General features: G+C 38.1%; 1 protein-coding gene across 7 annotated transcripts in view; it reads right to left on the bottom strand.

Annotated features, from left to right (window-relative positions):
* KIF1B (kinesin family member 1B) overlaps window positions 1–15514 on the bottom strand; it is a 124614-nt gene that overhangs the window by 85070 nt on the left and 24030 nt on the right. For all 7 annotated transcript variants that reach the window (XM_039842252.1, XM_039842254.1, XM_039842253.1 and 4 more), the window contains 3 exons: window positions 7232–7308; window positions 6298–6477; window positions 3824–3889 (listed from right to left, as the gene is read on the bottom strand). In XM_039842252.1, the coding sequence (XP_039698186.1) occupies window positions 3824–3889; window positions 6298–6477; window positions 7232–7308 (323 nt within the window). The remainder of the gene's footprint in view (window positions 1–3823; window positions 3890–6297; window positions 6478–7231; window positions 7309–15514) is intronic.

Raw genomic sequence — 15514 nt, forward strand, 5'->3', positions numbered from 1 at the left:
TAGGTTAGAACCAGCCTTCTGACCTTCTCAGAAAGGAAAAGGAGGTAAACAGGCTATATCAGTACACAGTGGCTACTACCTGTCTTAAGCGGAAAAGATATTTTTAGTAGCAACTTATCAGTTATCAACATTTTTAAGAAATGTGTGCTGTCATCAAAATTGGAGATTACAGTAAGCTTACTCCAAAATCCTGGAGACAAGATTTCCATTAATGTTAAAACTAAGGAACAATATCGACATTCCTGAGCAAGGAAGACAAAAGAGACTGGCGACTCTAATACTGACCACAATGTGACTGATTATGGACAAAAAATGTATCTACCAGAAGGGGTAAGGGCTGATTGGGTTGGAACCTGATCGCGTGGCAGGAACCAGCCAAGTCTCCTGTGGGAAGAAGCCTCAGGCAATATACTTCAGGATTTTTCACCCCATCATTGGGACCATTCCTATCCAGGAGATGAATGTGTTAGGCTATCATTTCTTCACTTAAGGCAATTACACATTTCATTATCTAATTGATTCCTCTCCCTCTAATTCTATGCTCACCAAAAAACTAACAGCATTCCAACAGAAATCCGCCCACAGGAAGATAATATACTAGTCGTGCTGATGTGCATGTCTGGTCTGAGTAACAGTTATTTTTCATGGGAAAGTAACAAATCAATACGCTGATTATAACATCAGTCAAATGAGCTTCACTCAAGAGTATGACTTTGAAGGATGATGGTTCTGTTCCTAGTGTATCATCAGATTTCTAAGCAAACAGGGCTCTAAATTGAGGTTAATTCACCACAGCAGCCTAATTATGACACTTCCCCAGGAATCAGAAACTTCTGTATCACCGAGCTACTCAAGCATACAATATAACTTATGTGATTTTCAACTTTAAATTTCTACAGACACATTTTCAGAGATCTCTAATGGAGCCTCATTTCCATTTCTATTGTCTTTTGCTTTTATTCTATCTCAGAGCTGACTGTATTTTTATACTGCATTTCAAAATCAGTTTTTAAAAAAATTGAGAATGCTGAAAGATAGAGTAACTGATCCATTACAAGAATAAAACAAACAGTATGGAGGTTCCTCAAAAAATTAAAAAGGGATATACCTTTTGACCCAGCAATTACACTTCTCGGTATTTAGCCAAAGAAAACCAAAACAATAATTTGTAAAGATCTATGCACTCCGATATTCATGGCAGCACAATTTACAATAGCCAAGATATGGAAGCAACCTAAGTGCCCATCACTTAGGTTGGATAAAGAAATTATGGTTCATATGTACAATGGAATATTACTCAGCCATTAAAAAAAATGAAATGGACCTAGAGACCTAGAGGTCATTATACTGAGTGAAATAAGTCAGATAGAGAAAGATAAATACCATATGATTTCACTGCTATGCGGTATCTAAGGAACAAAAAAAACCAAACTAATCAAAAACAGACTCACAAATATGTGGACAATTTGGTGACAGACAGAGGGGAGGGGAGTTGGGAGGCTGGGAGAATGGGGTGAAGGGTTAAAGAAATACAAATTAGTAGTTGATAGTTGGGCACAGGGAGCATGGCAGAGGGAATGCGGTCAGCATTAACATGATGGCTACGTGGAAGGCCCGGGGAGGGAGGGAGGGAGCAATTGGGGGAATCGTTTTATGAACATTAGGGATGTCTAACCAATGTACTGTATACTTGAAACTAAATTAAATAAATAAATTTATTTTTAAAAAAGTATAAAACAACAGGACAACAAATAATCTTTCTAAAAGCGGGTCATCCTAGAAAGTGAGATGGTACTTTAATCATTCTCATGTACTTAAACTTGTACATACAATCCTGAATCCCACGAAGATATTACATCTTCTCGGAAAACTTGCTCCTTTTCACATGAGTATAAGACTAAGAGGACCCAAAATAACTGGGTAAAAGTTGATGTACTCCATTACTTATTCTCTAACGTGCAAATCCATCTAATGCCATCACTATTTCTTTTACTTCTGAACCAACCATTGCAGACCCCACTTGGCAAATTCAATTCATTAAGCATCAGACATTTTCAGACACTTTCTAGGCACCTGCCAACTATCAGTAAATAAAACAAAGGTCTCTGTCCTAGTGAGCTTATGATTCTAGCGAGGGAGACCAAAAGCAAACAACTTAAAAAAAAAAAAAAAAAGGTAAAATTATAAAATAGGTTAGAATGTGGTTAAGTACTACGGAGAAAAAAAAGAACAGGGTGAGGGAGATGAGCGCAAGTTGCAGCATTATACGAGGTGCTCAAGGCCAGCCTTGAGAGGGTAAGATCTGAACAAAAGACTAGAAAGAGGTGAAAAATTCAGACAAAAAGATATACAAGGGAAGAAAATTTCAGAAGGAAAAATAAAATGTAAAGGTCCCGAAGCCGGAACACTCTTTGGTATGTTCCAGAAACAGCAAAAAGCCAGTGTGGCTGGAGCAGAGTGAGGGAGAGAAGCACGAAGGGAGGGAGAGGTCCCGCAAACGTAAGGGACCACACACAGCATCAACCAGGGACCTGCGCTGCACGCCACCAACGCCTGTGAACACTGCCTAATGTGAAAGAAACGGCTCTTTTCTCATTATCTACAAGCTCAAAAGCATTCTGTCATATGATACAAAACAGAATAGTTATAGGATGAGACCAGCTATTTAGAGAATTCATTTTGACAAAAAATATTTTTAGAGCAGCATATTCCCCTTTCAAATTATAAATGTATGCAACACTTCATAGGTAAAGAAAAAAACCCAAAGCATTTAAGTGGATCAACTAGGAACTGTGTAAGTCCTACAAATAATCACAACATAAACATTTTTTAAAAAATATAAAAAAACTAGAGTTTTTAAGAAACAGCTTAAGCAAACTTTCTCAACAAAAGCCCCATGTTAACAGAATACTGTGTCATGGTTTCAGACGACAGTCTGGTTTCATTCTTTTGCATGTGGCTTTCTGGTTTTCTCAAAAGAATTTATTGAAGAGACTTTTCTTTCTCCATTGTGTTTTTGGCTCCTACATCAAAAATTAGTTGCCTATATGTGTGGGTGAGAAGACTTTAATAATATTAGTTACGATGAAATTAAATACTAAAAATGGGGAGGGTATAAAATAATAGCTTCATAAAGTACATACAAAAAGTGGAAAAGTTCATCAAATAAACTAGTATACATAATTTTATAAAACTCTTCTTGAAAGAACTAAGGTATACAATGGATGAAGAATAACTTGCCAAGATTATAAGCAATTATAAAGGGGGGGAGAGATTTGATTACATGTCTTTGCAAAACTCATGCCTATCAAAAGTCATTGTAATAACATTAAAAGAAAAAAGTTCACACAAATGAATTGCAATCAGAACATGTAAACAGACATAGGTATCATTTACAAGACTGTCTAACTATAATAATAAAGAAATGTGAGTTTAAATATGAGTGAGAAATTTTCCCTCATCAAACTGGCAAAGATTAAAAAACAAAAATACTAAATGTTGACAAGGGCACAATGGGTGCTTACATCTTCCTGATGGGGTTGAAAATTGGTACAGCTTTTCTTTCTAAAAGGCCACCTGGCAATTCAAATGTACTGTCTGACAACCAACATATATAAAAAGGAAATAACTGAAAGTAAAGCCAGACTTATAAATAAGGATTCAACTGCACCATTATTCATTATTACCAAAACTTAAATAGCCTAAAAATAAGTAAAAGACTGGGGGAATGGCTAAGTGAACTATATAGCACGGTCATAATTTCAAGCCAGTTAAAAGGTAACATTTGGGGCGACAGGGTACGGAAGCCTTTGGTTGTACTCACCTCTACAGAGTAAGACATGTCTTCATTACAGTTGTCATTGATTTTCTCAAATAGTTCTTCACATAGCTACAGAAGCAGAATGAGAGAGGCATGAATAGCATAAAGCAGAGAAACAATACTCAAGACTGCACGACCAATGAGCAAGATCGCCTTTCTCTCTTCTTTTCCTCAAAATAGTAATGGCTTCAACAACAAAGATGAATACTTTGCATGAAATAAACGGATAGTTTTAAATTCATTCTTATCTACATTCTCCCTCAATAACAGCATCTCAATAATGTTTTCTGAGAAAGAAAGCCACATTTAGGGGAAGGGGAAGAATTAAGCCTCTTACAGTGTTATGTCATTAATACATTTATGTGAATTCAAATCTTCATACTACCCTAGAGTAACTGTGATCTACTATCAGTATTATTATTTTAGCAGTAAAACTACTATTTTGGGGGTGGGGCGCGAAGTAACCCTTGGTTGACCTCACAGATTGCAAGGACCTTGTCAGCTTACAATCCCTTATTTTTTTATTTATTTTTTACACCTACAGCACCTGGACTTTCTAGGTGGTCTCCCATCCAAGTACTAACCAGGCCCGACACTGCTTAGCTTCCGAGAAGTAAAACTACTATTCAACTATATTTGCACATGTATTACTTACAATACATAAATTTTATTATACATTGTCTATTACTGTATATGTTATAAACTTACGCATACATCCATACATGTACAGAGCATCACTGTGACTGTAAAACTTCCCCCGTCTTGACCCCTGTACCCCAACGAAAGGCAACCACCACAGTGACATCTCTAACAGAAAACATTAATTTTCCTAGAGAAAAATTATAAAATTCCACTCTCTCTATCCCTTGAACTTATTTAAAATATGTGATATTTTAATAAGAATTAAAAATCTACTGAATTTTCATTTGTTATTCATTTAGGATTAAGGCGATCAATATACATTTGGAAAATAAACTTCGTGATTCTCTAGGAGTCGAAATAGAATTTTGAAAAATCTATTACAAATGGCAGTTTCTAATAATCACCTTTTTTAAAAGTCATGCTTTTATATAAAAATAAAATATTCCAACATTCTACCAGAAAAGATCAAGGAAAAGGAAGAAGAAACTAAGTGTGACGATGGGATAAATTAATATGACTATTTAGTACAACTTGCTATAATCTACAATGATTCTGTTGCCACAGAAGTATCACACAGTGATGAAAGCAGAGACTCCAGAACTACCCTGCCTGCATTTGGATCCTGGCTCTGCCGCTTACCTGGGCAAGTGACATGACCTCTCTGTGCCTCAGTTTCCCCATCTGTAAAATGAGGATAGTAGCACCTACCCCTTCGAGTAATTTTAGGAGGACTACATGAGCTAGTATTTGTAAAGCACTTGGACCTGTGCTTGCTACAGATGTTTCATTAGTATTATAACTATCGCTACTATTATTTACGGAGAAGGACAATTTTCAAATATATGTCTTAATACAGACATGTATTTTTTTACAGAAAAAATATATACTAGTGTGTTCATTTTTCTGAAAATTTCCTAATCTTTATTAATAATTAAGCATTTCAATTATAAAGCTAAATTTAAATTACAGTTCAATAATCCATTAGAAAAGTAGCTATTGCACCCTTATATATTTTATTCTCAAAGTATACAGTCACATCAGGCTTATCGTAAAAGAGCTCTTTAAAATTAATTCCAAATATCATTAATAAGGCGGACCTTTTATTAACATGAATAACATTCCTCTCATTAATAAAAGACACCCTTTCTAAATACCCAAGTCACAACTCCTCTCCATTCCCAAACAATACAAGAGCAAAAGACTAACTGCTTTGAAAAAAAGAAACCTCAAGTTCCTCTCACTCTGCCTCCGAGAGGAGACCACGCTCTGTGGAACAATTACCCCTTTTCTAATAAAATTTCCTTTTGACTCTTTAAAAAAAAAAAAAAAAAAAATCTCAGATTGTTCAAGCTTGCAGTGACAATATTAAATTAATACAATAAAAGGAAGGTATCCACATGGTAACCCCCCCCCAAAAAAAAAATCACATTCTTAAGAAGTGATCTACGTATAGAACTTAGAAAAAAATCAGACCAACAACATTCACCAGGGGTCCCCAGGATTCATAACAGAGCCTGTTAACACATACTATCACTTTTTGAAGAAGCTGGTGACAATGTCCAAAAGACAAAATAACACGACACTGGATATACAGCAAAACCTTTACAAAACATCAACTTTCCCACATTTAATGGTAGACGTGTATACGTGTCAATATTTTCCACTAGACTGTTAGTCCCCTGAGGGACAGGTGATTTATCTTTGTGCTTTGCATATGATAGTCCCTGAATAAATGTTTGATAATTAAAAATAGTTGTTAAAGCTATTGAAGCTACTCTTACTGAGGAGTAAGAGTAATGATGAGAAAAGGCTATTCGTTGTTTTTTGTTTCTTACCTGTGGAATGATGCCAGCCTGGCTTTCTTCTTGTTTACCCATCATCGTGTAAGATTTCCCAGCACCAGTCTGCCCATAGGCAAAAATACAGACATTATATCCCTCGAAAGCATGTAAGAGCATTTCCTTTCCAATATCATTGTACACTCGGTTTTGAGATGCAAAACAGGGATCTTCTGGCTGTAAAGATTGAAAAGAGAAATAAATGGCATTTTATTCCTATTCTTTCCTATGCTTATTTGATTACTTCTGTAATAAATAAAAGTGTTTGGAATCGGAATAGTCACCTAAAATATACTATACTTTAAGTTCCCCCTACATGTAGTTTATTTTTTTCACTTTACATACACACACACACACACACACTGTCACTATTAAGAGTCATCCAGGTCAGCCATACATAAAACTATCTACATGAAATTCTCTAGCATGATTACATTTCATTTTCCATAATCTTAGAAGTATCACTCCTTCCATTCATAGGGAGTTCCAAGAAAATTTTCTTGGAAAATAGGACTGAAAGATCAAAGGTCAAGTCCACATATAAAAAATAACTTCTTTGAAGTTGCTCCAGGTAGTGTGGCTATTTCTCAATAAACACAGCTTTCAGTGAAGAATGTTTCTGACCCCTTGCCCAGGCCCTTCTCTTGCCAGTTAGGCTTTGTCAACAGTTTAAAATGTCTCCTAACCCAACACACAACAGGAAAAAAAGAACCAAAAAAAGCCTAACAAAGAGATGCAGTTTCTAAACTCTAGTTTAGAAACAATCCCGAGAAACCAGCACAATGTCCTATAATGAGTAAAGATACTGCGAAGGGCCCTATTCTCCACTTTGCTAGATGTCAGTAATTGCTGTTTTCCTTGTTGGACTTGCAGGCTCCTTTAAAATGTTCAAAACCCACACAGTTATCTTCTTCCCCAAGACTCCACTTACCGAGGTGTGAGACCAGTAGGAGTAGTCAAAGCTGAAGGACTTTGGAGCTTCCTTTGGGTTCTTTGGGTTAACAATACCTAGAGGATAAAAATGTTTTGATTTTATAAGTCACTCAGTTACACGATCTTTAGTTCAATATGATGTCAATTGGTAAGTTCAAAACAGCCAAATCAGTAAATTCACACCACTGAATCTGAATAGGGCAATCAGAAAATGAAAATAATCACATTTTTAATAGGTGATCTATATATGGAACTTGAATCAGAGCAGTAACATTCACTGGGTGTCAGTCACCAAGATTCAGAACAGAGCCTGGTGCACGGGAGGTGCTCATTAAATATCCTGTGACTGAACCCTAGGTAAGTTAGCAGCCGAAGTCTGGAAATGGGTCGTGTTACTATTTCAAGGTGCCTCACAGGTTTCAAATATTTCAACACATCGGAAATAAAAATTAGAAAATTACTGAATTAATCTAACTATTATTTGAAACAAACTTTTTAAAGCTCTTATCTACTTCAGAAAAGCAGATGGTAATGAAGCATTCACTGGAAATCCCATTCACTAATACATAAATTATTATACGTGTACATATATGCATATATGTGTATACGGTAGGATCACCGACCACTAAATCTTCTGTGCAATGTTATAAACGGTAAAATTACTTTCTGACTAAAAAACATGAAGTATCTGCTCATATTAAAAGTGATTTCTCGCGGGATTAATCCAGTCCCACTCCACTTCCGGGGCTGAATGCTGAGGCTGAGCCGCTCTCCCTTTCTCATACACGCAAAGCTCTGGCTCCTCAGATTTCACATGGAATAGAATCCTTATAACATGTGGCCATGAAATCTCCTCAAAGTGCAGACATCTCGACCAATCCACTTCTCTAAGGCAGGGCCACATCCCAGGGTATCAGTGATATCAGGATTAAAAAATAAATCTGTCCAGAGCAGCTGCTGCTCAAGACACAAATAGCAACAGTTGCTAAGGTGCTTAGTTCTCTCTCTTGCCGGATTCCACTGGGTATGGAGACACACTTATGTTCTAACCTCAAATGCTGACAGAGTATTAATAGGGCTCACACTGCACATAATCATGTGACAAGGAGATGTGGTTCTAGAAAGAACATCTCCCACAAACAAATGGGAACTCAAGCAAGGAAGAGTGCTTCTAACCAAAAGGCACTATATGTAAAATTTAAATAATAGCCAACCTTCATGGAGCACTTACTCTAAGCTGTAAGTACTTTGTCTACTAACCTACTTAATCCCCCAACCACTCAATAGAGTAGATGTTTTATTATTCCCATTTTACAGATAAACCATCACAAAGGTTAAATAATTTACCCAAAGCTACAGAACTAGCTAGCAGCAATCCAGGAGGTGAACCTGGAGAGTTGGCACCCAAGCCCACACTTTTAATCAAGACAGCCATCACTTAAATGCTTATTCCCTACAGGCAGCCACTGCCAGGGCAAACACAGTATGGCATTTTTATGCAGATGCATACATATATGTGTGTGTATGCACACGTATGTCATAAAACTTCTGAGCCATGTTTCAGTCAGTCTTTTAGCTACTTGCTGGTGGTACCACTTCCTCCAAGAACAACTTAAGAAAGAGCTAGTTTTCAGATCCTTTTGTTCCCTTTTTCCTAGTAAAGAAAAAGAAAAGCTACAACAGTAATTTCCTTGATTCACATGAAATCCTTTTCTTCTTCCTCAATATTCCCTTCTCCTGTCTTTGAAATTTCTGAAACTAATAAATTTTCCTAACTTCCAGCTGCAAAACCAAGCTGTCTTTTAAATAACTGCCTCTGGACAACGACAAAACTCTTTTTATTTTAACGTAAGGAAATAAAAAATAATTTTAAAGTTATTTACATCATAATTATGTCAAACGAGATTAAACTTATCCACAATATTTAACAATTTTAAATTCTTAAATGAAAGATATTTCCTTAAGACACCTTAGGACAATCAAAACTCAATGCTGTGTTACCTGTTTAAGGGGAAAATGTAATAAGCAGAAAGCCTCAGAAGGGAGGGGTGATTTTTACATGTTAGGTTGGGCAGTAGTTATGGAGTCTTCATGTTTATATGTACATTGTATTATCTTTAATTCATAAAATATTTCCTAATAAAACATTTTAAAACTCCATAACTATGCAAATAAATAAGGATAAAATATTAATGACAGCACCTGAATTCATCAGAAGCCCATGAACTCCGATATTATTTCCACGGACAATGAATTAATGTTTTCAAATATGCCAAAGTATTTTTCTTTTTGAATTAATAATGACTGAGATCTAACTCACTTCTTTTAGCCAACTAAAAAATAGGATGTTTCTAATCATTAATAAAAGGGGGGAAAGAGAGGCAGTACATTTAATAGGAAGGGTTTGGGCTCTGGACTTAAAGAACCAGCATTAGTGCCTACGCATTGGTATCTTTTAATATTCTAATCATATGAGAAACTGAGACCTAGATGAGGTTTTGCTGTGACCTTGGGTATTGCTGCACTTCCGTGTCTTCTCTATACGGCCCTACATCCAACGAGCACTCAGATGAACGTCTTCCATATGTCACGCATCATTTTAATCTGATTAAATACCATACCATTTTCAGGAGCAGAGAAAGGAAAACCAAAACAGTACTTAGCTATGCAATATATACATAAAATACTAGTAAGTTTTATCAGCTTTCACAGAAAGAATTTAGAGAAAATCGTACTATTAAGGAATGTCATTGAAATCTGGGGCAATATTAATACAGTGCTTCTTGCAGCAAAGCTGACCAGCTAGCACGGTACGTGGGGCTTCCAGTTTGCTTCTCAGAAAGCATGCACACAAGAGTGGAATTACAGTAAGGAATGAATGTGCTCGACATATAAACTATATTTTCACCAATGTGAAAATGTAAAAGCTGTTACAAATGGAGCATGCCTCCAGGGTCATGGGTCATCAGTGTAAAGGCTTTGTCCAAGACAAATCACCACTGTTCTCCCGCAAGGAATGGCCTCCAGGCATATTTGTGAGGACCGGAGTCAGAACATAACGCTCATTTTAAGTGCTGTATACTTCATATTGCTTTATTTCCTATAAAATCACCTATTCATGCCACTTTTCAAGGCTCCTTTGAAGCACTTGAGGTTTATCCTATCGAGTTTTCTCTGGAAACACATTACACTCCTGACCTGGACCCGCCTCCACAAGCAACTTTTCATAGATGATCTCAGAGTTATCTTTCACTTTCTCCTCTCACCCTCCACATCTGATCTATCTTGCCAGCTCTACTTTCAAAACACATCCAGAATTCCACGGCTTCTCATCACCACCATCATTGCCACCCTGGTCCGAACCACCATCTCTGCCACCTGTACTACCTCCTGACTGGGCCCCCAAGAGACTCATCACACTGTAGGCAGTGAGCGTTCTCAGGCATAATCCAGATCACATCCCCATCAGGCCGCTAGTGAAAACCTTCCAATGGCTTCCCATCCTACACGGAACAAAAACCCCAGGGGGCTTTATTGTTGCCCCATCTCCCACTCCCTCTCTGACCTCCTCTCCAAAGATTCGCCCTCATTTCAGGGCCTCTGTACTAAGTGCTCTACCAGGAATGCTATTCTCCCAGGTATCTGAACAGCCCACTCCCTAACTTCATGCAGATCTGTATTCAAACATCACTTGATCACATGGCCCTTCCTGATCATCCTATTTAAATTAGCATCCACTTCATTCTCCAACCTCACGCATAAGGCACACGCTCAAGAGGCACCGCCATACGGTAAACACCAAAAGATGTAAATAAATGCTAATATTATCAGCATTCACCTTCCCAAGTAGTTCTCCTGAAACATACTTGCAATTAGAAGGGTGAGGGGTTCAGCTCCTGGCCCAATGCAGAGCACAGAGCTCAAAGGAGGGCTATTCTAAAAGATCCCAAGATCCTACTTTAAGAAAAGTTAAACAGCATTTCATTCACTGGGTACATCTATTAAACACAAACTATGTGTTAGACACTGTGCTATGACTATAAAGAGCAAGCAAAAAGGTTACTTCTGCCCCTTTAGAGTATATAGCCAATGGAGGAGACAGACCTATAATCACACGAATACATGATTTCAAATCATAAGCACAGAATCCTTCAGAACATATAAACAGAAAGGTATAAAAGGAAACATATATGAAAGAGATGATCTTTTGAGTTCATAAACTTTGATTTGGTGAATCAAAGAAGGCTAACGGATACATAGGAGAGAGCTAGGGAAAGCGGTGTGCTCACAGTAACCGCTGACACTCAGTGAATGCTCGCTATCTTCCAAGCTCTGTGCTGAAATTACATGTACTCACTCATTTAATCCTCACAATAATCTTATGAAGTAGGTATAATTATCATTTCCATTTCTCATTCGGAGCACCTGAGACACAGAGAGAAAGGCGCTTGCCCAAGGCCAGAGCCCAGATTGAAATCTAGACCAAAGGCCACAGGGCAATATGCATCCCAAGCCAGGGAACTGCATCAGGAAGCCCTGGGACAAAAAGGAGCATGTGACACCCAGTGACAGGTACTGGTAGGCGTTTGGCAGGTGTAGTCAAGTACAGTGAGCAGCACACATAGAGAAGCACCAAAATCTCAGGGTCAAATCGCGAATGGAATTCAAGGAGCTGGTGAACCACTGAGCCATGCGCAGTCACTGGAGCGACTTGATGACATTTACAGGCTACAGCATAGAGACTGGATTGGAGGAAGGCATGACTGGAAGCACGGAGACCAATCACACAAAACACAACAACCACTGCAGAATGTTTGGCAACTTCTGCGTGCCATTTGCATAATGACACGAGACTGCATGAGGTATCATAAATCCATGAATTCCAGTATGTAGCATTTGTGGGGATAAAGAAAGAGAAAGGTCCATTCCTATATCAAAAGCACTGTGTCTCTAGATCCAAAACTGGATCTGGTCTTACAATTTGACTCAATATTCAATGATTAAAATTTGATTTGACCTAGAAAATATTTCTAGAAGATATTTTCAAGGATTTTAGCAATAAAATAAATAGATTACTGGGACACTTTAATCTAAATGCGCCCTAAGTATCCGATATTATTGCAGGGTACATCTATAACTTGGGCACATAAACTCTGTAAGCCTCAATTTCCTTGCCTATAAACTAGGTAACACTAAAAGCAGCCCCTAACTTTATAGAATCATGAGAATTAATGATTAATCCATGTCAAGAGTTTCGGTTCAGGGCCTAGCACAGCGTAAATGTTCAAAATCTTCTTTCACTTAACAAATATCTGCATGCCTACCAGGCGGCAGGCCTGGAAGTATCTAGTGAAAACCAGTCCCTGCCTTTAAGGAGCTTCCATTCTGCTATAATCAGGTCAGGTAACTAACAGAGACAGTATAACCTGGGAAGGAAAAATAAAGAAGAGTTAGGCATAAAAAGTGACAGTGGAGTTGTTATTTTAGATAAGAGTGGGCAGGCATGCCACCTCTGTGAATATGATATTTAAGAGGGGATCTCAATGGCCTTTAGGATCCCCAGTGTAGCCAGCGTGGTAAACAATGATGAGGTGTGAAATCAGACAGCTACCCAGAGGCCAAAGTCTATGGTCCCTGTGGCCCATGTAAGGATTTTTAATTTTATTCTAAAAGTGATAAGGAGCCAAGGAAGAATTTTAAGCAAAGGGGGGTGACAATGTAATTTATACATACAAAATATGACTCTGGCTACTACACAAGGAACAAGAGCAGGAGCAGAAAGACAGGAGGCTACTGCAGTACGGACGGGGACTAGTTAGAATTCAGGACAGACTGTGAGGGCAGAGCCGATAGGGCTCACTGATGAATTACATACAGGTAGCCTGTAAGAAAAAGAGAGGGGGCAAGAGCAACTCCAACATTTCTGATCTGAGAAACTGAAAGGATGGGGAAGAATGACGGAAGAACGACTTTAGGTGGGCAGGGAGGAAAATGATAGCTCTGCTGAGAACTTGTTAAGTTTGAGACACCTCTTAGGCTTTCGAGTAGAGTGAAGTTAGCAGCTGGGCAGACAGGTCTAGAGTTCTACAGAGCGGTCCAGGCTGGAGAAATGAATTTGGGAGTCACCGTCATGTCAGTGACATGTAAAACTTTGAGCCTGGATGAAATCACCTGGGGTCAGTCTTCTCTGGAGACATAGAAGAGATTAGAGACAAAGTACTGGTTCACTTTTAACACGGGGAGATGAGGAACAAAGGAGAATGGTCTGTGAGCGAGGAAGGTAACCGGGACAGCATGGGGTGCTGAGAGCCAGACATGGAAATGTTTCAAGGAGGAAGTCAGCTGGGTTAACTGCTGCTCTCACAAAGCTCATTATCATAATCATCTTCTGGGTTCCCTAGAGGAAGCAGGCTATCTCCTGACTTCCCCAACCGCTCCCTTGGCTCACTGTCACCTCTGGGCCTTGGCTCCCCATCACCATTCAAACCTTGTCTGGTTTCAAGGCTGTTTTCTTAAGTTCCTCTTCATAAATCAGAAAGGCAGCCTCAAATGGAAGATCTGACTGTCCCTTTTCCCAAGTCCAAAAGGAAGATGATCCTGCATTTATTCTCTCCCTATACCTTTCCTATCTTTCCCCTTTTGTCTTCAAACTTTTTATTCCTCATGCTGTAGCTGACTTTCATCACCTTAGGGGAGCTGGAGAAAAGTGAAAAACAGGACAGCATCTTTCACATAAACTTAACAAGGAAGGGTCTTACTTGAAGACCCTTATCTAAGATAAATGGAAATGCCTTTAAAATGACTATCATGTAATGGTCCACAGGTTTTAGTTTTAGTTCACTGATGAACCACAAGTCCATCTTCTCTTTCTTGGAGTCTCTTCAAGTCAAAATCAGCCTTACGAAGTCTGTTAAGTCCCCTAATTTTATCCCCTTTTCTCCTTGCCTTCTTTCCAACTTTGTTACTTCAGCATAAAGATGCAGAAATAATGTTTTAATTACTAAGCCCTAGAAAACAAGGCAGTCAAAACAAGATTTGTACTTAAAAGCCTTTTATTCTCCAGAATAAATTTGTTTATCTAATATTTCAAAGTCTATGTAGCAATTATACTGTTGTTGGCAAACTACTAAGATTTTGCCTACAACTACAATTAACATATCATTGTGGCAACGCTGTAACTTTATATTAACTTTTCTAACATAGCATGTTTTGGGCTTGTTAAATATCCCAGTGACATCTCCAGCCACAAACTTCCTCTTCCAAAAGCTTCCTATACCCAAGATTAAGAAAAATGGCACACAATAAAAGTATTTTGTACACCATTCGAATTTCAAAACTGTAAAACCAAAACCCATAAGCAGCCCCCTCTCTACTGAGAATTATATTTCCAGAAATATATTAAAATGGCATAAAGCATGTTGCCACAAGGTAGATTTGAGCAAAAGACCTACAATCATGAAGTTCTTTAATCACTTAAAATAACAAATTTAGATTCCAAATCTTATAAACAGGATAAATGTATTATATGTGTTCACTATATACTCAATATCTTTGTATTAAAAATAAAATATGGTAGGGAAAAAACCCACCAACCCTGTAGATGCCAGTGTCAACTGGGTATAAAATACACATGCTCGTGATAATAAACGTTAAACAAACTCCCAGTTACCAATAATTATGCTCTTCCTAAGCAAACGCTGAATGATTTAGAAGGAAGATGATTTAGAAGGCCCAGCTCTCGTTCAATCTAAGTGGCACGAAGATGTCGGAACTAAGGTTAATACCCTTTTTACTCATAATTTCCCTGCATCTAGGAGGAACATCAAAATAAACTTTAACAGTTAAATTCGATTTAGACATAGACATTTAGTATTACGACACAGAATAGAAAAACAATACATGTTTTGAGAGGCGGTGTGTATACAGCGCAGAGGTTAACGGTGAGAGCTCTGAAGCCAGACAGTGCCAGTTCATTTTCTACTTCTGCCAATTCCGAGACGTGTGTGACCTGAGGAAAACTGGTCAGCGTCTATCCCCTCATCTGTGAACGGGGAGAACAAGAGTCTCTGCCATAGGTCTACCGTGAGGATCAATGAGTTAAATCTGTAAGTACCTAATTGACAGTTTGTGTTTATTGTGGTTGTTGCTTTTAATGACTAACCATAACCTCCCTCCCACTAAAAGGCAATTTAAAAAGCAAAAAGCTGCTTTTGTTTTTCCCTTCACCCATTTTGCCTCGAGTTTATTCCAGTTACAAAGGAACTCTGTGGTACCAGACCAG

This window comes from Pteropus medius, unplaced genomic scaffold (genome assembly GCF_902729225.1).
Source record: "Pteropus medius unplaced genomic scaffold, Ma_sr-lr_union100, whole genome shotgun sequence".
In the NCBI taxonomy this organism is placed as follows: domain Eukaryota; kingdom Metazoa; phylum Chordata; class Mammalia; order Chiroptera; family Pteropodidae; genus Pteropus; species Pteropus medius.